The sequence below is a fragment of the Microtus pennsylvanicus genome, chromosome 20 (assembly GCF_037038515.1).
Source record: "Microtus pennsylvanicus isolate mMicPen1 chromosome 20, mMicPen1.hap1, whole genome shotgun sequence".
In the NCBI taxonomy this organism is placed as follows: Eukaryota; Metazoa; Chordata; class Mammalia; order Rodentia; family Cricetidae; genus Microtus; species Microtus pennsylvanicus.
In genome coordinates, this window is record NC_134598.1 from 2,614,336 (window position 1) to 2,640,996 (window position 26,661).

Sequence of the window (26,661 nt, forward strand, 5' to 3'; positions counted from 1 at the left end):
TTGACCTTTGGATCTTCCCTCGTCTTCTGAGTTCAGTATCAGTATTAATTAGCTCAACTCTACACCTTTCCTGCAAATCTGGTTTTGTACATAACTGTTTAATTGATGTTACTGATTGTTTAACTAAAATATCTATCTTATCCCTGCCTCTTCAGCCTCTGCTTCTTCTTTAATCTCCTCCATCTTAGAATGGCTCCTTCCTACCTCGCACCCCAGAGCTTTCCCTCATTTGACACTACTTTATACCCCTTTAGCATTTTTATTTTAGCAATAATCATTTTTGTGCATATTGTAATTGATTACCACTCACCTATTAGAATGCAGTATTCCTGAAGACTAGAAAATTTAACCTTGATTGCTTTGCTTTTAGTGTGGTGATTAGGATAATACTTGGCCCATAGTAGTCACTTGATAAATATGTTATATTAATGAGGAGGAACTTCAGGAATAAAATGTATGTTCCGGGTTTTGAGTTGGTATTTATCATGCTAAATAATCCAAGTCCTTCTGCTGCTTTAAAATGAGATGGACTAAATATAATATTACTCAGACACAGCATTTCAGTTTCCGTGATTAAGACATTTATTAACTTTCTATTAAACATATATTTCTAGGATGCAGTTTTCCTGATGTGTTGTAGAAAAAAGAATTTGGTTTATTTTCTGTTAAATAGATTGTCTTACCTTGGTGCTACCTTGTAATTTTTAAATAGGTATTGTTAAATGAATCTAATGCCTTTTATTTCAGCACTGTTTGGTTGAGTTTTCTTATGAAGGATAGATGTCCAGTCTCTTAGATCATGTCTTTGTTCCAGTAGCACAGAGAAGGCTCAGGGAGGAACTCTGAGATCGCAGCAGTAGCCGCCTTCTTGCTGAAAGCCGGTCATGGCTGTCCTCTTTACTGATCTATAGCCAAACCTGGGCCACAGTTCATCTGATAAATGCCCATTGATTGTTTTTTTTTCTTCTACTGAGTCTTGAATTTGGTTCAAAGACTGAGAAATTTATGAGTTTCTAAGCATTTGCTGTATTAATGAAAGGGTTGCAAACTAAGTTTGTCATCTTCATAACAAGACGGGGCGTGGTTGTAATGAGTTCTGTATCTGTTTTGCAATCTACTCTGCCTAAGCCACCTGTTGCTTATACGTTAAAGAAGCTACATTAACTAGTTGTCTTCATTGAAAACACCAGTTCACGTTCTGTGTTAAAACATGTACTTTCTCTACCATTAATAGCCTGTTCACCATTGCCACTTCCCTCTAGGGAGTGACGATGAATACAGTGACGATGACGACATGAGCTGGAAAGTGAGACGCGCAGCTGCTAAGTGCCTAGATGCCGTGGTTAGCACACGGCATGAAATGCTTCCAGAATTCTACAAGACCGTCTCTCCTGCACTGATATCCAGATTTAAAGAGCGTGAAGAGAATGTAAAGGCAGATGTTTTTCATGCGTACCTTTCTCTTTTGAAGCAAACTCGTCCTGTGCAGAGTTGGCTGTGTGACCCTGATGCAATGGAACAGGGAGAAACCCCCTTAACAATGCTTCAGAGTCAGGTCAGTGTGTGCATGTGCTAACCCGTTCTCAAGGGGAAAGGAGTGCCCGGACAGCTGAGAGAAGCGCAGAGTTAATGGTTGCAGTGCTCATACTTGGAAACCATTGGTTGTCATTTAAATAGATCTTAAGATTCAGGAAATTATCTCTGATGTTAAAGGAGAAATCAAAGCTGTAAGATCATATAGCCAGCTTCACTTGTAATTTGTGTGACCTTAGACAAGTTAGTCATTTTTATTAAGCCTTGCTTTTAGTCCTTTGTAATAGGGTTTACTTAGAAATAGCTATCAGGGTTGTTATGGATGAAATGGCCAGTGTAGTGCTAGTGTCTGGCTGGCTGCCTAGTGACTTCACCACCACCACTCTATTTACTGAATATTTGTCCATACTGGCCTTTTCCTGTCTATATGTAATTTATAGCAGCTCTAGGCATTTTTGTGTTTTTGTTGCTGGGTTTTTTGTGTTTTTTTAGATGGTCCCATGCTATGGCCCAAGCTCGGAGTCCTTTTGCTAGTGCCCCTAAGTGCTAAGATTGCAGGCATGATCTGCCATGCCTTGTATTTCCATCTTTATTTCATAGATCACAAAGCAGTTGTTGAAAGATTAAACCAGAAGAGAATAAATACTGTTTCTCTGCTCCCCCCCCCCCCTTTTCTAAGACAGGTTCTCACTATACAGCCCTGGCTGGCTCCCCTGGAACTTGCTCTGTAGACTAAGCTGGCCTTAGAGAGATATATCCACCTGCTTCTGCCTCTCAAGGACTGGGATTAAAGGCATATGCCACCGCTGTCTGGGCGTCTACCCTCTCTTTAAGTAATGCAAATACATTTTGAACTGAACTTGTTAATAGAAGTGAACTTGGAGATTGACTATGAGAGAGGATATTTTGAAATAGAGGATAAATTAGATAGTTAGATAGACAGACAGATAATAGAAGAACCATAAGGAATTCTGAGAATCTCTATTGTTTTTATTTCTTCATCAGTTTTATTTATGAGCTTTCTCTATGTTAGGGAGAGGGTGTTCTATTCTCTCTACTTAGTTACTGTATGAATTTGAGGAGCCGGAAAGGAAATCCCTGTCTCTAGCCAGTAAAGAACACACCAAAGTTCGCTAAACATTAGAAAGTTTTGATCAGATGTCTCTGAATTTTACCTCTACTGTTTGTTCCTTTGAGATATGAAGTCTTTTGTAATAGCAAACTAAAAAAGAAAAAAGGGATATCAATTTGATGGTATTTTTCTATTTTTTAAATTATATGCTTCAGTTTTTGATTGGAAATGATTCTGGTCATTGAAGACTTGTTGCTTGTTAGGAGGCTTTTCTCCACTTTCTTGATGTTACTGAGCAAGTATAGTTACAGTACAGTATGTCCAGGATATGAATTACCTAAACTTGGCTCCTGTATAATAGTGCCTGTCTTAGCAGTGTTGGGGAACTGTATTGGAAACACGATAAAAAAGAGATTCTTTTGCTCATTTCCTGTAAGTCATATTAAGTATATGGAGGCACTGGAGAGATGGCCCAGAGGTTAAGAGCACTAGCTATTCTTCCAGAGGTCCTGAGTTCAATTCCCAGCAACCACATGGTGGCTCACAACAATCTACAGTGAGATCTGGTCCCCTCTTCTGGCATGCAGGCAGAACATTGTATCTTACAATAAATAAATTTTAAAAATTAAATTAAAAAAATTAACTGGGTGTGGTGGTGGTGCATGTCTTTAATCCCAACACTTAGTTCAAGGTCAGCCTGCTCTACAGAGTTTGTTTCAGGACAGCCAGTGCTACACATAGAAAAACCCTGTCTTGAAAAAACCAAAAAACAACAACAAAAAAAGTATATGGAAGCAGTGCCTTTGGATCAGCTAGCTAATGAATGTGTGATGATTGCAGGTTCCCAACATCGTTAAAGCTCTGCACAAACAGATGAAAGAAAAAAGTGTGAAGACCCGACAGTGTTGTTTTAACATGTTAACTGAACTGGTAAATGTATTACCTGGGGCACTAACACAACACATTCCTGTACTTGTACCAGGTATGTAAGGAACAATCTTTTTGGATACTTATTAAGCACTTTTATTTTAGCACTTAAAGTTTATGAAAATTTGTACCTACAACTTTTTAATCTGTTTGAACACCTGAAGTTATCCTCTGTAATTAAGGGGGATTTAATATTTTCTATAGATTGTAAAGCACCTGCCATTTTAGAGATTATATGCAGCTGGAAATTTTAAGTCTTTCTGAAAACTACATAGAAATGATTAGATATTTTTCTTGGCTTTTTTCAGGAATTATTTTCTCACTGAATGATAAGTCCAGCTCGTCGAATTTGAAGATTGATGCCCTGTCGTGCCTGTACGTGATCCTCTGTAACCACTCTCCTCAAGTCTTCCACCCTCACGTTCAGGCACTGGTCCCTCCAGTGGTGGCTTGTGTGGGAGACCCATTTTACAAGATCACCTCAGAAGCTCTTCTCGTCACTCAGCAGCTGGTCAAAGTCATCCGGCCTCTAGAGCAGCCTTCCTCGTTCGATGCAACTCCTTACATCAAAGATCTGTTTACCTGTACAATTAAGAGGTTAAAAGCAGCTGATATTGATCAGGAAGTCAAGGAAAGGGCTATTTCCTGTATGGGACAAATTATTTGCAACCTTGGAGACAATTTGGGTCCTGACTTATCAAATACACTTCAGATATTCTTGGAGAGACTCAAGAATGAAATTACCCGGTTAACTACAGTGAAAGCTTTGACACTGATTGCTGGGTCACCGTTGAAGATAGATTTGAGGCCTGTCCTGGGAGAAGGAGTGCCTATCCTTGCTTCATTTCTCAGGAAAAATCAGAGAGCTTTGAAACTGGGTACCCTTTCTGCCCTAGATATTCTAATTAAAAACTATAGCGACAGCTTGACTGCTGCCATGATTGACGCTGTCCTGGATGAGCTCCCTCCTCTCATCAGCGAGAGTGATATGCATGTTTCACAGATGGCGATCAGCTTTCTTACTACCCTGGCAAAAGTCTACCCCTCCTCCCTTTCAAAGATAAGTGGCTCCATTCTCAACGAACTGATTGGTCTTGTGAGATCACCTCTCCTGCAGGGAGGAGCTCTCAGTGCCATGCTGGACTTTTTCCAAGCTCTGGTCGTCACTGGAACAAACAACCTGGGCTACATGGATTTGCTGCGCATGCTGACTGGTCCAGTTTACTCTCAGAGCACTGCTCTCACTCATAAGCAGTCTTATTATTCCATTGCCAAATGTGTAGCTGCCCTGACCAGAGCATGCCCTAAGGAGGGGCCTGCTGTAGTGGGTCAGTTTATTCAAGATGTCAAGAACTCAAGGTCCACAGACTCCATTCGTCTCTTAGCGCTCCTTTCTCTTGGAGAAGTTGGACATCATATTGACTTAAGTGGGCAGTTGGAATTAAAATCTGTAATATTAGAGGCTTTCTCATCTCCTAGTGAAGAAGTTAAATCAGCTGCATCGTACGCACTAGGCAGCATTAGTGTAGGCAACCTTCCTGAGTATCTGCCGTTCGTACTACAGGAAATAACCAGTCAGCCCAAAAGGCAGTATCTTCTGCTTCATTCCTTGAAGGAGATCATCAGCTCTGCATCGGTGGCAGGCCTTAAGCCGTATGTTGAGAACATCTGGGCCTTGCTGCTAAAGCACTGTGAGTGTGCAGAGGAAGGCACCAGAAACGTTGTCGCTGAATGTCTAGGGAAGCTCACTCTTATAGATCCTGAAACGCTCCTCCCGCGGCTGAAAGGGTATTTGATATCAGGTGGGTGTCTAGGCCTATCTAGCTGTTCTCACCTCCAAGTTTGTTGACTTATTGGTGAACAATGCCAGTTGAGGAACTAAAACCATCTGCTTTTTGTTTTAATGTGTTAAAGTCACATATATGATGAAAATGTGTTGTGTGCATGGTATGTGTTGTAATGTGAAGTGATATTCAAAGGGACTTTGTTTCTGAGAAGGATAAAGCCTGATTGGATAATTTCTTAACTAATGCAATCTAGTTCTTTATGCTGACTACATTTTATTGTTATTATTTGGAATTAGAATATAGAGAAGACAGCTCTTGAATTTAATATGAAGACCTTGGTAGTACTTATTCTATTAGAATTGCAGAAATTGCTGAGTTTAAATATAAGAAATTAGAAGAGATTTTGATTTATCAGTGTTTACCTAGTTAGAAAATATTGTTACTTAAAAATTTCATAAACTGTAGATTTATCTAGTCCCTTCATGGATTTAACAGTTCCTTTTGTGAGGGCTAGGTCCTCTGTTGCTTGCTCCTTCATAGTAGACAAGTTTTCTTCTAAAACCCAGTAAGATTGTTCCTTTAAGGTAGGAAACTCTTGATTTAGTATCTTGAGAGCAAGAAGACAGCCTTTGGGGACAATGATGGGTTTTACAATGTCGTTCATGGACATTAGTGGAGTGCATGCTGATGGACTTCAATTTGTTTTTTTATTAGGGTCATCATATGCTCGGAGCTCAGTGGTTACAGCTGTGAAGTTTACTATTTCTGATCATCCTCAGCCTATTGATCCACTATTGAAGAACTGTATAGGTAAGTGGAGACACCAAGTACTGCTGAGCTGCTTGGGAAAGTACTGTTGTTTCAATAGCCTTATTACTAGGGAAGTGAAACGCACCAAGGTAATTGTTTCATTATAAAGATCATTCATAATATATAGTTTTACAAGTTTAGCAGTTATATAGGCATTTCTTTATCAGAACTACCAAATGATTTGCTTATAACGGAAGTCGTCAAATATGGCAGCCTATAGTTACATTCCTTGATCACCACATTTTGGTGATGGCCTAAAATGGCTGTAATGAATAAAGCAAATAGATGCCCTAGAGGAATAGCCAGTCCTTTTAACCACTGGGCCAGCTCTCCAGCCCCGTATAAAGGAATCTTACTGGTGCTGTTAGAGCCTCAATTTCTGGTGATTTCTTGGAACCCTCTAACTCAGGATCCATAGAGAAGTTCCCATATAAGATGACGCAAACCTAAGAACAGAAAGGTGAAAGCTTGGGTGGTCTGATTCTCAGAAGTATCGAGAGGAAAACCCAGGAAACACTAGAGCCATTCCTATTTTTGTTAAGATAGTTTCTGGAATTAGACTTTTATAGCTTTCCTATGTTTTAATGTTTTCATCATTGGTTACGCTAATGCTAATAGTAATTCAAACTCCTCAGGGTATAATTTGATGTTGTCAGGTCAGGTGACAGTGGCACAAGGAATGGCTAAGTCGATTTCTCAGTGTGCAGGAAGGGGGTCAGTTTAGAGTTAGGTGATAGAGATACAAATGAGTAGTCTTACAAGACCTAGAAGATACCTGTTCCCTCCCTATAGAAGTATGTATTCAGACATTTGCGTTGTGAACTATAGGATGCGGGGAAGATGCTGCCAGATGCAGGACCTATAGTCTGTGGTCCCCCTCACTTATCAGTTTGCTCCACTTGAAATTGATCGTGCAGTTTCGCATCATCTTGACTTGGTTTCTCTATACTGATGAGGAAGTTATTATCTGCCGGACACTGTTCAGTGCTGCGTGCTTTCGCTCTGCTCAGGGTCCTGAAAGCATTATCTCCATATATTGATTGGGAAATTGGGCTCTTGACTTAAAGTACCTGCCCAGAGCTTCACAGTTAATATGGGAAATGATCTGAAGCACCATATGTGTGATCTCAAGGAAGTTTTCATCTTAATTTCTTTCTGTACATTTTCATAATAGCAGACTTTAAAATATGTGTAAGTAGTACCTGGATATTTGACATTTATCCTGGTAGGTCACACTCTTGTGCTTTTGTTAATTCCTGTAATTCCCAGTGAAGACAGATGGCGTTAGGTGCAGTTCTCTGTCCTTTGATGATCTGTATTTCTGCTGAGTCTGGTTAGCTTACTTTCTTGCTGCTTCTAGTAAAGTGGAAGGAATTTTAAGGTTATGTTTGCTGGCTACTGGCTCCATTGCTTCTGAATAACTCATCTGTTTATAAAGTATTTATAGAAAGTAGTAAATGATGGATCTTAGGTGCTGTTTTATATGTCCTCTGCCTTTTAGGTGCCAAATGTAAGTTATCAATGGAAAATGTACACACATTCATCAATGATGGTTTGTTTTCATGCTGCTGAAATAAACTCAATGGCTCTCTTAATCTTATATCTGCTTCTCTGTGGCCCGCATTGAAGAAATAGCAGTGAGACCCACAATAGCTAAGGCAGTTTAGAAAAAATAATGTGTAAATTGTGTTCTAAGCTTACCACAAATACGTTGTTTCTCTTAACAATTTTTCAGGTGATTTTCTAAAAACTTTGGAAGACCCAGATTTGAACGTAAGAAGAGTGGCCTTGGTCACATTCAATTCTGCAGCCCACAACAAACCGTCGCTGATAAGGGACCTTCTGGACTCTGTCCTTCCTCATCTTTACAATGAGACAAAAGTTAGAAAGGAACTCATAAGAGAGGTGAGTGAGCTAGATCCCATCTGTTACCTGCATGTGTCTTTAATTGTCACCTGCTTGCATGTTCCTTCTTGTTCTTGCAGGTAGAAATGGGTCCATTTAAACACACGGTTGATGATGGTCTGGACATCAGAAAAGCGGCTTTTGAGTGTATGTATACACTTCTGGACAGCTGTCTTGACAGACTGGATATCTTTGAATTTCTAAATCATGTTGAAGATGGTTTGAAGGACCATTATGATATTAAGGTAAGATGTTTGTGAGTATCTGTGGAAGGATTTATTTAATCGACTTTGATGTAACAACTCTTGTGTGTATAATTTACTTAGATGTATATAAGTGAGAAAAATTAAGCCATGTATCACGACATAGAGACAGCAGTTGCAGCGTGTTTGGAGGAGTCACACTGCCTTTGAGGTTTAGGGCTTCTGTGTCTCGTCCTATTTATCCTGTGTGTCGTCTGTGTCTCTGTCAGTGTTAGTAAATGAGTGATTTAAAACCGATCAAGTAAATGAACATATTCTTTTCGTGATACTCTTTAGCAGGGACCTTTGGCCTGGAAGAGCAAAGGGGGCTACTGAGCCATGGTACCTGAATTTCAGCTTTTATGATACAATCGTAGGCCTTTATAGTCCAAGGAAGAAAGAATATTGTAATGTAGATTTTTCAGGTTTTAAGTGATCATCTGCCCTCCCAAACTCTACTGAGAAAGTAGAAATTTCTATAAAGTTTTGCATCCAGTTGAACACGTATCTAATTCAGTGAATTTTACTTACATTGCATGTGAATGAGTTTGCTGCCTTCTGCAGATGCGGTAACCCTCGCTAAGGAGTGGGTGTTTTCCCCCAGGTGATTCAGCTGTGCAGTCAAAACTGAGAGCAGCTTTTTAGTTTTGTCTTGTAGGACACATGGAAGCTGCATTTCCCTTGCATTCACCTCAGATAAGGTGTGCTATGAATCTCATTCTGAGTGGCAGACTAAACTACAATGATGCTTTAATTTGCGTATAGTTTCCTATTTTAAAAGTGTGTCAGAAGGTGTCATTAGAAAAATTGAATCTTTTTTTATTCCTTATAGATGCTAACATTTTTAATGTTGGTGCGGCTCTCTACCCTTTGTCCAAGTGCAGTACTACAAAGGTTGGACCGACTGGTTGAACCCCTGCGTGCTACCTGCACAACTAAGGTAATCGTTGCCCTTAAGGCATCAACGTAGGCTACATTTGGCATAGGAATTATGGGGTGTAGAAAAGAATTGTGTTAAGATAAAAATGTTAAAATTTTGTGACCATAAATTTTTTTAAATTCTTAATATATGCAATTTACATAGTGTGGATGTGTATTCTGAGGCAGAATCTTGTGTTTTAGTTAGGATGGCTTCCAACTCTGCAACTTATCTCAGGCTCCCAAATGCTGGGATTACAGGCATATGCCTACTGTTTTGTTTCATAAAATTGATTTTAAAACAAATAAAAAAGTCAGGTGGTGGTGGCACACACGCCTTTAATCCTAACAGTCAGAATGCAGAGGCAGATAGATGTCTGTGAGCTTGAGGCCAGCCTGGACTAGTGAGTTCTACGACACCCACGACTACGTAGAGAAACCCTGTCTCAGAAAAAGAAGATAAAAGCTTTTCTTTTTTATCTTTATTCTTTTTTTAAGGAAAAGTTTTTATCTTTTCTTTTTCTGATACTTTATTTAAAAACTACAGATTCCTAGCTTATTATTTTTTCTCACTTTTCAAATTTTAATTTTGTTCTTTTTCTGTTTCATGAAACCCTTTGAGGAACACTGGTGTTTCTTCAAGGGTCTGATAGAATTCAGAAGTTCATCTCTTCAGTCTTAGGGTTGTCTTTCTTGGGAAATTCTTTATTACTGCTTCAACCTCATTGCATTTTAATTTGCTTTTTATTGGTGTGATAAAGACTGTGACCAAAGCAACTTGGGAAGGAAAGGGTTTATTTCATGTTACTGCTTGTTGACTACCAGACAGGGAATGTAGGGCAGGAATTGGTGTAGAGGCCAAGGAGTGCTGCTTACTGACGGCATCTCTTGACTTACTCAGTTTGCTTTATTTACTCCAGTACCCTGCTCAGGGACAGTACCACCCACAGTGGGCTGGGCCCTTCTAAGTATCAGTTAAGAAAACGCGCAGGCTGCCTATATATAGTACAGTCTGATGGACAGTTTACTCAGTGGACCTTCTCTGTTCTCTTAACACCAGATTGTGTCAAGTTGACAAAAGCTGACCCCCACAGTTCTGCATGTCTTCTTGGTTCAGGTTTCTTTTATTTGGGGGGTGGGTGGAGGTGGTTTTGAGACAGGATTTCTCTGTGTAGCCTTGGCTGTTCTGGAACTTGTTTTGTAGACCACGCTGGCCTCACACTCACAGAGATCTGCCTGCTTCTGCCTCCCACATGCTGGGATTAAAAGTATGTACCACCACTGCTCGACTTGGTTCAGTTTTATAGGTCAAATATATCCATAACTTAGAATTTTCCTTTTATTTGTATATATTTTTTACAGTATTCCATAATGCTCTTTTTGGATTTCAGTGCTGTTTAATATTTCTTATTCCGTATCAAGTCTAATTAACTTGGCTCTTATCTCTTTCTCTTGAAAATAGTTTTGTCAGTTTTATCTATTCAAAAAAGCATCTCAGCTAGCGTATTTCTTGTGTTGTTGGGAATCTCTTGATTTCAACTCTGACCTTTATTGTTTCTTACTTTCTGCTTTCCAGGTTTTGTATATTATTGTTTTTCTAAATCTTTAGGATATTTGAGGTATAATCTCGCAAGTTTAGCACGAACTGACCTGAAACTTATGGTGTAGCCCAGGTTGGCCTTTACATCTTGATTTTTGGAGTACATCATTAGCTTATCGGAAATTTCTGAGGTTTTTTTTCCATTGTAGATACTCATAGCTATGAATTTGTATCTTATATTGGACTCTGCTGTATTCCACATATTGTCGAGAGGGTAGAAGCCTTCTTAACTCAGAGCAGTGTTCACTCTGCTATTAGAACCAGATACAGACATCAAAAATAAAACTCGACAATTTTCTCAGTGATCCTAGAACCAGAAATTCTCATCTACTTGGGAAAATTAAGCAACACATTAAAAAAAAAAAAGTCAAGTTGATTTTATTATAGACTATAAAGACAAATAATATGCACAGATCAATAAATGTAATGTTGCACATAAATAAAAAGAAAAACAAATACATAACTACTTCAGTAGATGCAGGAAAAAGTCTTTTACAAAACTAAGCATCCCTTTGTGATGAAAAGTCTGTAGAACTGGAAACCAAAGGATCGTTCTGCAGTCGAATAAGGCAGTGTGCAGCAGCTTGATAGCATTACGCTTACTGGGAAGACATAAAGCATCTCCTTCTAAATAAAATCGAAGACACGATTTTCCACACTTAACACTCTTACTCAATATAATTCCTAAAATCTTAGAGTAATAAGGCAAAAGGGGGGGAAACAGGAACAAAAAAGTAATTAGTCTCCTTATCTCTGTTTCATAGTAATGTGGTTTTATACTTGAAAGATCTAGACCATTAGCAAAGTAGAGTGATTCTGCAGTGGCTTTTATATGCCTCGGTGCAAACTAGAGAAATCAGGATAACAAATACAAATCCCTCAATTGCCAAAGTCCTGAGCAAAACATCAATGTTGGAAGCATCACAGTGTGCTACTTAAAAGTTCATACAGACCCACAGTAGCAAAAGCAGTGTGGTATTGGCACGGAATCAGACACAAAGATAGAAGAAGCCTGCACAGCTATAGCCATCTGGGCTTTATTTTTGTTTGCTTAGTTGTTTTTCATAATTTGTCCCTTCCCCTTTTTTCTTCTGAAACTTGAGAGAATCGGAGAGGGAAAAAAAAGCAGCCCTCTAAATACTGATGCCAGGAAACTGGGTGTCCACACAAGGAAGCCGAAATTAGATCCCTCACTCGCTTTTGTTTGTTTGGGATTTTGATGATTAGTTGGTTCGTTGGTATTTTGTTTTGTCTTTTTGTTTTTGTTTGGTGACAGAGTTTCTTGTTAATAGCTCTGGCTGTCCTTGAGCTCTGTAGACCAGCCTGGCCTCAAACTCAAAAGAGATCCACCTGCCTGCCTCCTGGAGTGCTGGGATTAAAGGCGTGGAAGAACATTGTCCAGCAGATCTCTTACGTATGGACCAGGAGTTCCTGTCTGCATACATTTTGTTAATGTTATGGCATGTGATCTGATTTTACTTTGTATTGCAGGTAAAGGCAAACTCTGTCAAGCAGGAGTTTGAAAAGCAAGACGAGTTAAAACGATCCGCTATGAGGGCAGTGGCAGCGTTGCTAACCATTCCAGAGGCAGAGAAGAGCCCGCTCATGAGTGAATTCCAGTCACAGATCAGCTCTAACCCTGAGCTGGCAGCCATCTTTGAAAGTATCCAAAAAGATTCTTCATCCACTAATTTGGAATCAATGGACACTAGTTAGACGTGTGTTACTCGTGGGGACCATTACACTTGACCGCACAATGCACTGAGTTGACAAGTTGACCATTGACACGGAAGAGAAGTGTCTAGAAGCTTCGGGATGTTCCATTTGTTTTCCTCCATGGAGAGTTTGTTCAGCTTTCTTCCATTTTTGTTTTTATAGCATTTACTTCAGAAATCTGTATTTCCATAATCCAGAGGTTGTAAAACCACTAATGTTTTTAGTGGTTAGGGCAACATTTGAAATGGGAACTAAAGTTAGGATGTATGAAATGTGGAGATGGGGTCCAGTATCTCTTTGCCCTGTAATGTGTAGGATTAAAATGTTAAAATTTTGTGACCATGGATTTCTTGTTTTATAAATTCTCTCATTTAAAATCAGTTCTGCAACACAAAAACCATGTTTGTTTTCTTGTATATCCTCTTTCAGCAACGTAAGTTGGTTTTTAACTGGCAGATAAGAATGTCCATTTAAGATGTTATATTTCAGAGATTGGCATCTTAGCAAAGATAAAGTATCATTCTTAAGTATAAGGCTTAACAATATCCCCTTGTGCACACTGATCTTGCATGAACAGGTTTACAAATACGTATTATCTGTAACACAGCATGTACAGATTATTCACAGTGCCAGTTCAAATAAGCATCAATGCAGTGTTGACACGTTTGCACAGAAGCCATCTCCTGCTGAGAGGGGAGTTAATGTTGAAACTGGCTTTTTAACCGCCAGTGTGAACTTACAGATGTGTTCCACAAATCAAGTCACAGCAATTTGCAACCCTATACTTTCTGAAATTATCTTATACATTTAAGTACTTAGTTTTTCTTAGTTCCATGTTGGTGTGTGTGTTTCTGCCGAGCAGTTCTCAAAGCCAGACTGTCGCTCCTTTTGGGTTCTGCCTTTGTTACTGAAGGATAAAAACCTCACCTGCGCTTTCAAGTTTCGTTTTTAGGAAATCTGAAGCTGCCCATTACTCATTTTGTTAGATGGAGCTTTCTCGTAGTTGAGTTACAACCCCCTCCTCCCCAGCCTGTCTCTTGTCATAAGCTCCGTATTGTTTTTGGTAAGTGTTGGCTGTTTGCTGGGGGAGCGAAGCTTTTGCAGTTTTTTTCTGTTGTGGTTTGCAGGCTTATCTAACATTCCCTCTATAGCCGCCTCCTCCAGATCGTGGTCCTCTTGTTGACAGTGAGAGCTATTCTGAAATAAAAACATCTCTTCATGCCGTGCAGATGATGTTTACATGCCTTGAAGGGGGCAGTTTCTAGATCGGGCGATCAGTGTCAATCAGCCTGAAAACTGCACCGTGAGATGTAAAGCTGTGAAGTTAAACACTTTCCCAGTTATTGGACCCATGTACTATACTATAACAGGTGAATAAGAGAACAACTTGGCACTCTGAATGCCAGCTGCTGCAGAAGGCATTGGTACGATTTCCATTATACATTGGTTTGGAACATTATATGAAGTTGGTGCCCTGTCAAAATAGAGTAGGTAACAATTTTATATCTTAACTTGCATAAAACTCATTTAGTAGGTTATACACTATGCATTACTATGTATAGATGAGGATGTAGTTAAGATTTGGGTTATTGCTTTCATCAGGCTCTAGGTCTGGACATTTTGACAGTCATGTGTTCTGTGACTGTCTTAATTACCTAAAGTTAAGCCCATATACTTTCATTGTTTTTTTTTTCCCTTGGTTTGTCTTGAATTCAAGGTACATGTTATGTTTTTGTTTGTCTGTTTTGAGTCTTGCAAGTCAACTCATTTTCCTACGTTGATAAATTCTTTTCTGAAGAAAATACCGCTTTAATGGCTATTTTATATATAGTGTCACAGTTCCCATCCATACAGAGCAGAGGAATCAGGAATGCTCAGGGTTGAAGTGCTGAGCCACACTAACAGTGATGTGCTCGAGATCTGAGGTGGAAGGAAGTAGAAGGGAATGTAGGTCCAGATGCGAGGGAAGGGCTTCTGCCTGGCTTTCTCTGTCAGGGAGGTTCCTAGACCTCAGTAGTGTGAGAGCAAGCTGTTGGCAATTTTTATGAATATATTGCAGTTAGCTTAAATCTATTTGGAATTTTTTAAAAGAAAGCTCAATATGCATTGAGTTTTGGGTTTAGACTGTCTTAAAAGTCTAGGAAGGAAGAAGTCTAACAAGAGTTATTTATAAGTTTAGTAGGACTGACTGCTACTATTTAATCATATTTTATTAGTGATATCTAAAAGCTGCTGCTTTACTAGCAGTTAGAATTCTTAAAAGATTGGAATATGATAGCTTTGTCCAATATTTGTATATTTACATAAATTAATCATAACTGAGCAACCAAATGAGTCCATTTTAATCCACACAGTCCTTGCATAAACAATAACAGCACAGGGGCATACACAATTAACTTCTATAGGGTGTTTTAATATTTTTGTATCTAGCTCAGCCTCGTATAAGAAGTCATGATTGAAGTTGAACATATTGACATCCATAAAATTCTTAGCTGCTGATGCTTTCTTTAATCTGGTCTTGAGTCTTCAGAACCACTTTGGCTTACGTGAGCAAGTGTATAGTGATGCTTTATAACTGAAGACGTGGTTTATGCCTCACTTATAACTGAGAAGCAGGGTGGTGGAAGCACATGCCTTTAATCCCAGACTTGGGATGCAGAGGCAGGTGGATCTCTGAGTTTGAGGTCAGCCTGGTTTACAGAGTGAGTTCTAGGACAGCCAAGGATGCCTAGAGAGACCCTGTCTTGAAAAACAGAAACCAAAAAAAAAAAAAAGAGGGAAGAAAATTTAAAGTTGTCAAAATTTGATTTTAGATGTGAAAGCTTTCAAGAAAAATTCAAATTGTTGATTTTCCTGAATTTCATTTTTACTAAGTTACAGTCTTTAATTAAACTCTGTGGAGTGAAAAATTGATGTTTGGTTGAAAAATGGAACACAATAGGAGTGTGCCAGCAGCTACCCAGAGCTCACCAGGTAAAGCTGCTTTCTTAGGAAAAACACAAAGGGAAATTATTTATTTTTCCCTTTTCAGTACAAAAGTAGCTTGTTTTCCTGGTAATACTAATAAGGATTATAGGAAGACCTATATTATAGTTTAGGACATTCGGGTTTCAGTAGCATGGTTTTGTTCTATGTTGGAAAACTAGCATGGTATCCCAAAGGACATTTAGTTTCCTTGGGCATTTTACCAACCAACTCTGAAAATGACCAAGAGGTGATGTATGGGCTTGTTTTCTGCTAGACCTACAGTATCAATGAGACAGAATCTGAAAGATTTTATTTAGTAGATTAAAGTTCTATGTTGGATCCTTCAAACCTTTAATATCAGGTCTCTGGGGTGGTTTTGGAATGTTTGTTTTGCTCAGGTCTTCAAGAGAGAGAGAGAGAGAGAGTAGGAAGAAAACTATTTGAAACAAAATGTTGGGGTTAGCATATTTAGCCTCTTGGGAATAGTTGATGCTCATGAGTGACATGGGAATGCTCACACATGGCTGAAAAGCTATAGAGTTGTGCTCTGAATGACACCATGGCAGCCCCGTGTTTACTAACTTGTAATAAGCTATTACTCTGAAAAGTTACTTTGCTTGTTTCACAGATTTTTTTTTCCCACATTTAAACAAAACTGCAACTGCTTGCTTAGGTGAGGACAGCTAAATGTGTATGTACCTGTACGCCTAGTGTAAGACATGTATTTGCTTGCAATCATCGCCATCTGTAAACTAAGAAAGGCTTTCCTAAGAGATTTGGAAATAAACTCCTGGTTCCTTATTCTAGAAATAAAATCCATGTTTTCCTTCAGACTTTATACTGCAGTAGACCAGAAATATTACTTTAGATAAAGATTTTGGATGTTGACCCTGTTAAGAGTTTACATTTGTTGAGTGTGTGTTGTAAGATTGGAGGCCAGCAGAGATTGCTCCAGGTCCCCAGATGAGGGGACTCTGCATTGTCGCAGTTAGATCCATTCTTTTTGAGAATTTTCTCATCTCTAGCCACTGTATCCAGCATCAGTTAAAAAGGTGTCTCTTTGAAAAAAGGTAAACTTCTCATCTTTACTAAGAGTTCTTCCTATGTATCAAGTTTTCATCTTACTATACAGTTAGGTGTTGCTTATAATCAACTGATTGTGCCATTTAGCATGGTTCAGTGAAAACAGCTTTCTCTTACACACAATAGTGTCCAATGTTATAAATCGACGGTCTTTAGGAAGTCATGTAATTTCCTCCGGATATAACATGGCATACTTAACAGAAATGTGATTACCAAGGGCTGGTAGTGTAAAGTGTTTGAAACAGTTGAAATTGGTGGGCAGCGTGTAAACCCTGGTGACCAAAAGGGTCTAATGCACTTGAGTTCTTAACACCCAAGCCCAAGAAATAGATTTTCTTTTTGTTTGTTTTGTTTTTCAAGAAAGGGTTTCTCTGTAGCTTCAGAGCCTGTTCTGGAACTAGCTCTTGTAGACCAGGCCTCGAACTTGCAGAGGTACACCTGCCTCTACCTCCTGAGTGCTGGGATTAAGCCACCATTGCCCAGCCAAGAAAGAGATTTAAAATCAAAAACCTTTCCATAAGTTTGCTCATTAATTTGCTTCCTAATCATGCCAAATTGGTATCTTTTTCATGTTTCCAAAGAATATATGACAACAGTCAAGTCAGATTGACTATAACAGGTTTTTGCTATTTTTCTAGAATTAGCTCAGGATCAGAGAAAAAGTGATTTAGTATGAATCTTGATATTCCTTGGAATTTTTGAAGACTAAAGATGATAGGGCAAAATGGCTGAAGAACTGCCACAAATTATCTTTGAAATAAGACCACTGAATGAGTGAGTTTTGAGACTCAACTTGCTTGGAAGAAATAGCATCAGCAATGATGATAATTTAATTACTTTTTTTGCACAGTAACGAAATATTAGCGAGGTTAATTTATCCAGGAATTTGACAGCAGAATGGTAACTGGGCTTGGTAACCTTGAATACTTTTTTTGCATAGAGGATTTCTGTGTTGAAATCTACATTTAGGGATGCCAGATGGCTCCCTGGGTAAAGGCCTGCTGACCTGAGTTTGATTCTTGGGATGGGTGCACGTGTTGGAAAGAGAAATAGTTCCTGCTCGCTGTCTTCTGCCCCCACATGCATACTGTGTGCATGGACACCCCCTCCCCATAAAATAAACGTAACAAATTATAAAAATAAAAGCTACACTTAAAACATTAAACACTTTGTTTTCCAACATCAGATCTCTACAAAGTAAGAAGCCAGAAGTCAGACGAGCTTACAAGGCTGCCCAGATGAGCACCGCTTCTGAGAAATGTGCTGTGGGGGCTCTTACACAGCCTGCGTGCACACTGACAATCACAGGGGAGCAGGCAACACCGAAATAAGGGCCTGTTCCGAAAGAAAACGCCCTTGCTGCTGCTCCTGTGGATCATCAGGTGAAGGGCTCAGCCACAAAAGGTGTTAGTAAGTAGATGGTAGTGGGGCAAGTGTAAAGCTGGGTGTGGGTTAGTAGATGGTAGTGGGGCAAGTATAAAACGGTGTGGGTTAGGGCAGAGAAGCTCTCTTCTGGAGCTAGGGATACACAAGAGAAATCTACTGCATGTAGCAGGACATTGGCAAAAGCCTAGAGGCATGTCTGCATGGCAGGTTAAAGGACAGTGTGACTAGTTTAAATGGGGGTGTAGTGAAAGTGGGATGGGCAGGGGTTAAAGACCTTGAGTTTGCAGGGACTTGGCAAACCAGGAAAAGGATGCAAAGCTAGTCATTTGTATTTGCAAGATGAGTTGTGGTTTCGAAAATGGACTAGAAAGAATGCTTCAAGGCATTGCTGAGAAGGCAGGACATTGCTGGAGAAATGTAGGACAGCATAAACTAAACCAGTATAGTTTGGACTTTAGAACAAGCATGCTTTCTTCTAGGAACACTGGTGTTGACAGTGTTTAAGGGGGAGGGATCTGTTCCCAGCCCACTTGGGACCCAGGATAACCAGAAACGCCATTTTGAGACATGCTGGTTTCTGCAGTAGAGGGGAGTGAGAAATGAATCACATACTCTCTGCTTTGACTTGAAATGACACAGCACGTCTGACCATGCTTTAGTAGGAGAGCACATCATGCTGACATCCAATAGCTCATTTGCAAGGTTGGTTAAAAACAGACGGCAGTTGAGTGAGGGAGAAGGGTTAGATCAGTTGTATACTTTAGTAGAGTGTCAAGTGCCCCTCACAAATCCCTTTCAGCCAATCACCTACCACTAACAGCTCACGCTTTGCCTCGTTCCCCCTCCCTCTACCTCTCCATCACTATAGACTAAGCCGCCCTGTCCCCTCCTTCCAAGGCAACCTTACCAGTTTCATTACTGTATAAACAGAACGACTGTCTCCCTGAGAGGACTGGCACTTCACATGTTTTCTAGCATGCTTAGGTACCTTCATTTTACATTTCATACCCATGACTCTTGTATTAATCTCCGTCAACAAGAGTAGACAAAGATTGCTCATTCGTTTCCGGGACACCCAAACCTGAATAATAACACAAAAACTATATTAATTACAACACTGGCCAATAGCTTGGGCATATTTCTAGATAATTCTTACATCTTAAATTAACCCATTAATCTGTGTATTGCCATGAGGCTGTGGCCTACCGGTAATGTTCTGACTGGCGGTTGGTGTCTTTTTCCTTTGGCAGCTACATGGCATCTCCTTGACTCTGCCTACTTTCTATACCTCTTCAGATTTCCCAGCTGACTTTACTAAGTCACTGGCCAAAACTTCTTTAATAACCAATGGTAATAAAACATTCATAGCATACAGAGAGGAATCCCACATCAAATCTTTACCTTATTTCTTTTTTCCTAATTTTGTAAATTTTATATCATAAATTGACAAATTAGAATGGAATATATGAATGCTTCACAAAGTGTGTGTGTATGTGTGTGTGTACCAAAGTGATTAAAACTAGCACATCTAATACATCAAATACTTTTTGGAGGGAAGTTTTGTCTTAACAAGTTTGAAAGGTAACTACAGTCATCATGTACTGTAGATCTCAAACACTTCTATCTGAAACCACCCACTGTTTCAACTGATCACTACTAGCCGTATTGGACTTTTCCATCTGATTATTTGAACTGTTTAAACTCCAAGATCTTTCTTGTAGTGGTTTTGATGAAAGTTGCCGTGATGTTTTATATCAACAGGAGAGACTCACCTAGTACATTCTTCTAGCCATCAAGTTCTGTGAGCCTCAGTCAGTGAAACATCACAGAGGCCTGCAGTCCATTTCCTCTTCCTGCCTCGCCTCTTCCTGATGTTTTAGAAAACTTATTTGTGCAGTTCCTGTTCTCTTCCTTGATTTCGGCTGCTTCCCTTAAGTGTTACTACTTAGCCCTTGCTCTATACTCAGCTAAACCCAGTAACCTCATCACTTCACCAATGCGGTTACAGCCTTAACTCTGACACTGTGGGGAGTAGAGAAAGCCCTGAGCGAAGCTGATGACGTCCTGAATGGATGTATTATTGACAAGGACCCTAATGCCTGAGACCCATGGGAACTGGCAAAGCCTCCCTCAGGTCAGGGTCAGGGAAGTAGCACATATTGGCGATGTACAAAAGTTACAGCCGCAGTTTCTTCCTCCTGAATGACTAACCTGAGACCGCTTCATGATAGAGACCTCTCACCAAGACTTGCTAACCCAACCTATGCAGTTTAATAAAATATGCACTGAGTTTCCATTTATGAGTGGTTGGCACTGGTTCCTGCTTGAGAATTGACTGAATAGGTCTGGATCTATAATACCAGTTCTGCCTTGCACAGTCAAATCTACCATAAGACTAAAGGAACTGAAAGATGAAGCACTATGATTGATAAATCCATCCCTAGCCTATAATCAGGTTTGTTCATGGAACAACAATGGCAAGGACTTTCTGCTGCATCTGTTTGTGCTCTTTGGTCTGTTGTAAACTCATAAATGCTGCTGGTTTCTCAGACACATCTCCATTCTTACAGTTCATGTGTTGATTTTAAAAAGTACTTTAGTTTTATTTGTCTGTGTGTTTTGTTTGCATATATGTGTACCATATGCGTGCCTGGTACCCACAGAGCCAGAAGTGAATGTTGGATTCTCTGGACTGGAATTAAGGACTATTGTTCAGGTGGGTACTGGGAACCCATCTCCTCTACAAGAGCAGCAAGTGCTCTCAACCTCTGAGCCTTCTTTTCAATCCATGTGTTGTTACTTAATCTATTCTATAGGAACAGAACCAACAGAATGAATATATATTGAAAAGTATTTTAGGTAGGCTTAATTGATGTGGTCTAGGTAGTTTAACAATGACTGTCTTCACACTAGACAGGATGAAAACTTAGGAGCTGCTCTGTCCATGAGGATGGATTCCTCAACAGTATCAATGTGGTGGTGAAGGTCCAGAAGATTCCTAGAGTCACTGATCTTTGGTCTGTATTGTAAAGTCAAAATCCGCTTTCTAATGCGAGCAAAGGATTGAAACAGTGGCAGTGGCAGAAACAGATGAACTTGCCAACAAGATGGGAAGTAAAACAGGCAAAAGGCAAAAGCTTTTCCCTTGGTCCTTCTTATGTCTGGAGTGTGGAAGCCAGACCGACCTAAAACTCTCGGAGGCTCTGATGAAACTACGCTGGGCCTCCAGGGGAGTACTGCCCATGCTTAAGGTAGGGCCTCCTATTTCAGTTAACCTAATTATGAAAATCTGGCCAGGCAGTGGTGCTCACACCTTTAATCCCAGCACTCAAGAGGCAGAAGCAGGTGGATCTCTTTAAGTTCGAGGCCAGCCTGGTCTACAAAGCGAGTTCCAGGACAGGCTCCAAAGATACACAGAGAAACCCTGTCTCAAATGAAAGAAGGAAGGAAGGAAGGAAGGAAGGAAAAAGAGCAAAAGAAAGAAGGAAAGAAAGAAATCTTATGGGTATACCCTCTTAATCAAGTCCGGATCCAATCAGTTGACAACCAAATTTAACCGTCACAGACAGTTATGCACAGCTAGTTGGTAGCAATTTGTGCTTCTACGCAATGACTAAGACTTTGGGAATTCTGTCTATTCTGAGTTCCATGGCTTCCAAGACCTGAAGAAAGACTCCTCAGCTTTTCGGGAGATAGGAAAACATGATCCTGGACAAAGAATGAGAAACAGTACTCCTTGTTAGGATTCTAGCCAAGCAGCATGGCTGGCACTTCTGGGTTCCTGGGCTGCACGTGGGCAGACAAACCCTCAGGATACCTAGCCACCCCGGGGACCTTAAAAGGTCCTGCATGACCCACGTGCAGCATGGTTGCATCACTTATATATGGCACAGCTACATGAGCCCTATGCGCATGCGTGAGCTCCATCATCTGCATATGACATGACTGCGTCATCCCCCTGTGTGCATGTGCTAGACAGCCTTTAAAAGCTGGATGCACCATCTTCAGCCCTCTGCACACCGACTTCACCAGGCCTGTACACGTCTCCTCTAATAAACTCCTAAGAAGGTTTGTTGCGTGTTTCATACTTTCTTCTCACCAGGTAATTTCTTTGGTGCCATGACACTCAGTAGGCCCTCTGGCCCCTCTCCCAGGGTCGGGATCCAGAACCGGGTATTTTTCCCACAACCACATGTTCCAAATGCCTGAGGGCAGCCTCTACACACACCACCAGCTTCAGTTGGTGAATTTCCCCCGTTCTTGTCAGCTTAACCATTTCTCCAAACCCGAGAAACTGACTGTGGAGCTCCAGGAAATCTTCTGGTGTTCCTAGAAAGAGGTGGAAAGCCCCCAACCATGGCCTTCATGGCTACAATTGAGCCCTTTGCTGGCATTCATCTCTGGTTGCTTCCCGCAGCTAAAACCATATCGGACAACCCAGGGTGGTCCATACATGCTAGCACTGCAGACACCAAGCAGTGCGTTCACCTTGGACCCCAGGGTCCTTGGATTTTTCTCCTTTTCTTTTCTTTTGGACCACTACTCAGTGGTCCCACTGTGACAGACCACTCGGAGTGGCCTCTAGTTTCTCTGGCTTCTGAGTCACCCAGACCAGAGCCAGTCAGGCTATAACACCCTGCCTGTAGAGAAGAGACATCTTCCTAGGCTTTGTGGTGTTGCTGTTTTACACAGCACCTATAGAGAGGAGGCATTCTCGCATAAGCCTTGTGATGTCACTGTTCTGGTGGGTTTTCATGGTTTCAGCTATGAGCAACAAGCCCTCAAAGACCATCAATCCAACCTCCCCCTTGGGATGCCTTTTAGAGGCCCTAAAACCCCAGGACTTAATGCTCTACTTACAGACTTACACTTGTCCATCTTTGTTCAAAAAAATGGCCTCATTACCATTTAGGTAACAATCTAAAGTGGCGGCCTAATGGCACCTTTGATTCCAATATTCTGTGGGAGCTTTCTAACTACTGTCAGCACACAGGCAGATGGAAGGAGTTTCCCTATATCTAAGCTCCTTTGACTCAAACACAACCACCATCTGTAACAGGGAGCCATGGGTAAACATCATGGTATCAGGACAGCCCATCTTCTTTCTCTTGGACACTGGAGCCACATACTCGGTACTGAGGGAATTCTGGGGGCCACCTCTCCTTGTTTCCCTATTGTTGGGGTCGGGGGACAGCCTCATCTACCTCAGCAGATCCCACCACTTAACTGTGCTTTTAGGGGTATTTATCTCACTCATTCATTTTTAGTCATGCCAATCTGCTCGGTATTTCTTATGGGAAGAGATTTTTTCTTTTTTTAGCAAAAGTAGGAGCTTCAGTTTTGTTTGCTCCTTCCATTCACCTTATCCCAGATTCACCAGCAGCTCCCCTCCACCTCCTTCTAGCCTCTTAACCTCCCAGCTCCAATATGTCTTTTCCTCTACCAGCCTTTCAGGTGGACCCCAAGTCTGGGACACCCAAAACCCCTCTGTTGTTAAACACCATTCCCACATCATTATCCAATTATAAGATTCTACTAAGCACATTACCCAAACGCAGTACCCCCTCTCTCTACAGACCCTTGGGGGACTTAAGTCTATTATCTCTGACCTAAGAAAAAAGCTATTTCACCCCACCTCTTCTCCCTTTAACACTCCTATACTTGCTGTTAAAAAAATCTAATGGAACCTATCACCTGGTTCAAGACCTCCAGCTCATTAACTCCAGTGTGGTCCCTCTTCATCCTGTAGTACCTAACCCTTACACACTTCTTTCCACTATCCCTCCAGGAACCTCCCACTTCTCAGTTCTAGACCTCAAGGATGCTTTTTTCTCTATTCCTCTCAGCTCTCAATCTCAAAATACCTTTGCCTTCACCTGGCCTAACCCTGACCCTCACCTCTCCACACAGCTCATCTGGACTGTCCTTCCCCAGGGATTCTGGAACAGCCCACACCTATTTGGTCAGGCTTTAGCTTCTGATCTATTCTCACTGTCTCACCCTAAATCTAAACTCATACAGTATATAGATGATATTTTATTTTCAGTCCATCCCTAGAGATTAGCAAAACTGATATCTTTGCTCTTTTAAATTTCTTGTCCAAAAAGTGCTATAGAGTCTCACCTTCTAAGGTCATTTACCTGAGATTAACTATTACCCCAACCCAAAAAGCTATTACTGTAGACAGGAAAAAGCTGATTCAGTACTTTGCAGTTTCTTCCACAAAAGAAGAGGTTTTATCATTCCTAGAAATAGCTGGCTTCCTACGTTCCTGGATCCCCTCTTTTTCTCTCCTCACCTACCCCTTATATGAGGCAGCTCTCAGCTCTCTGCATGAGCCTCTTCCCTAAACCCTTTCAGAGACTCCAGCAAGCCCTTATCCAGGCTCCCGCTCTTCATCTCCCAGAGTTAACTTGTCCTCTCTCTGTGTAACAGAGAAGGAGGGATATACCCTTGGGGTTCTAGGACATCATCTGGGACCTTGATTTGCACCTGAAGTGTACCTGTCAAAGAAGCTAGACCTCACCACTCAGGACTGGGCACCCTGCATATGCACTTTAGCAGCTGCTCAGCTTATTTTTGAGTCAAATAAACTAACCTTTGGGTCACCCACCACAATCAGTCCCATCTCTTAACTTACAAAGGCTTACAAACCTTACCCTTCCCAAGTTCTTTCCCTCCAGGTGACACTAGGAAAAGATGCCACAGTCACTTTCCAATCCTGCCCACCCCTTAATATCTCAAATCTCCTACCTCAACCTAACATCCTTCATAGAAACCTTTGAGGATCTACTGCCCCACCCCTCACATATACAGAAGGCCAAACTGTCCCAGACCACTTACACCTGGTACACACTCGTTTTTATGTGAGGGGACCCGTAGAGCAGGCTATGCCACAGTGTCAGATTCTGGGGTGGTGGAGGCACAGGCACTCCCTGTCCATACCACTAATCAGCAGGCTGAATTAATAGCCCTTACCTGTGCCTTCCAGTTAGCAAAAGGGACAATCTTTAAATGTGTACACAGGCTCCAAATATGCCTTTCATATCCTCCTGTCCCATGCAGCTATCTGAAAGGAGTGTGGGCTTCTAACAATGAAAGAAGGATCCATAACTAACTAAAGTTACATTATGGACTTGTTAAAAGCCTCCCATCTCCCCAAAACTATAGGTATTATTCACTGTTGGTCTCATCAGACTGACAGCTCCATTATTTTCAAGAACAGCAGCATTCCAGAGCCCAAACCTACATCAATCACCTCAGGGGCTTTATACAGTACAGCCCACATTCTCACAGACACTCCCTAACACCCAGAAAATTCTATCCTACCTACATCACCGCTTCCATCCTAGTAGCAAAGCTCTGTTTCATTTTGTCAATGCTCACCTCCAACCCACCTCTGAGGATTTAGAGTTCTTAAAATCTATCACTGCCTCTTGTAAAATCTGTCAAAAGTCAGATCCCAAGACCAAATATCATAGCTTCCCTTTTTTTACTCAACAGGCTAGGGGGTCCCCTCCAGGAACTGACTGGAAGCTTGAGTTTACCCATATGCCCACAGTCAGATGAGTTAAATATCTCCTGGTTTTGGTGGACACCATGTCTGGGTGGATTGAAGCATTTCCCACCACTAACAAGAGGGCCCAGTTTCCAGTGTTCTCCAAGAAATTATCCCCTGTCTGGAATTCCAACCTCTCCTCAGTCGGATAATGGCCCAGAATTTACCTCCCAGATCTCTCAAACTTTATCTAAGGCTCTTAGCATTTTCATATCCCATACCATCCTCAGTCTTCAGGGAAGGTAGAACAAACTAACTGCTCCTTTAAAAAAATGTTCTTGTTAAGATGTCCAGGAGCTTCACCTTGACTGGGTAAAAATTTTGCCTCTGGGTCTTCTTAGGCTTAGGGCTCTCCCCCAAAGCCCCCTTTCCATCTCATCCTTTGAACACATGTATGGGCGGCCAGTTTTAACTACTGGCCTCTCCCCTAAAACCTCTCCCCTTCCTGATCACCTGCTTATTCTGCTGTTATCCCATCTTCGTTTCCTATTATGGGATTTTACCAACTACTCATTACCTCAACCATGTGCCAATCCATGCCCACCACCAATTAAACTAGAAGATGAGGTACTATTCTCCCTCCCACAAGATCAACACCCCTTACCCCTAAATGGTAGGTCCCCTTTAAAGTAATTCTTGCAACTCCCACAGCTGCCAAGCTCTAGGGACTCCCTCATTGGATCCACCTGTTGCATCTTAACCCTTTTACTCTTCCAGCTCAAGATACTTCCTCAAATACTCAAACAGGGCCCTGCTTCCTTAAGTTCCAGAGGCCACCAAAGATCAGTCACTTTTTCTCCAGTTCCAGAAAAATAAAAGTCTCATCACCTTACTCAACTCTGCTGTGCCAAAAACTCCATATACTCTCCTTCTTCCTCTTTCTCGTATCTGCTTTACCAACTTCTCTATATCTCCAGTGTCATACTTAAATTTCCAGTTAACCAATCAGCTGCTATTACAGGGACCATTATTAAACATAGAGCCAGAGGTACAAAGATTACCAAAAGCCCAGGTAGTAAGAAACAATAACAAGTTTGGGGACATTCACTGCCCCAGACTCCAAAATATTCACAAAACAGATTTTAACATAACAGGTTTATCTCTGACTGCAGCAGTGTCTCCAGGATGTTGAGGTAATACCATGATGCTAAAGAGAT

The 26,661-nt window shown here is 40.9% G+C and overlaps 1 protein-coding gene across 1 annotated transcript in view; it reads left to right on the top strand.

The window, feature by feature from the left end:
- Positions 1–16,315, top strand: part of Cand1 (cullin associated and neddylation dissociated 1) — a 43,987-nt gene extending 27,672 nt beyond the window's left edge. The window contains exons 8-15 of the mRNA XM_075954620.1: positions 1,263–1,555; positions 3,446–3,587; positions 3,841–5,334; positions 6,034–6,129; positions 7,865–8,034; positions 8,115–8,279; positions 9,109–9,216; positions 12,286–16,315. Coding sequence (XP_075810735.1) covers positions 1,263–1,555; positions 3,446–3,587; positions 3,841–5,334; positions 6,034–6,129; positions 7,865–8,034; positions 8,115–8,279; positions 9,109–9,216; positions 12,286–12,510 — 2,693 coding nt within the window. The 3' untranslated portion in view covers positions 12,511–16,315. The remainder of the gene's footprint in view (positions 1–1,262; positions 1,556–3,445; positions 3,588–3,840; positions 5,335–6,033; positions 6,130–7,864; positions 8,035–8,114; positions 8,280–9,108; positions 9,217–12,285) is intronic.
- The last annotated feature ends 10,346 nt before the right edge of the window (positions 16,316–26,661 follow it).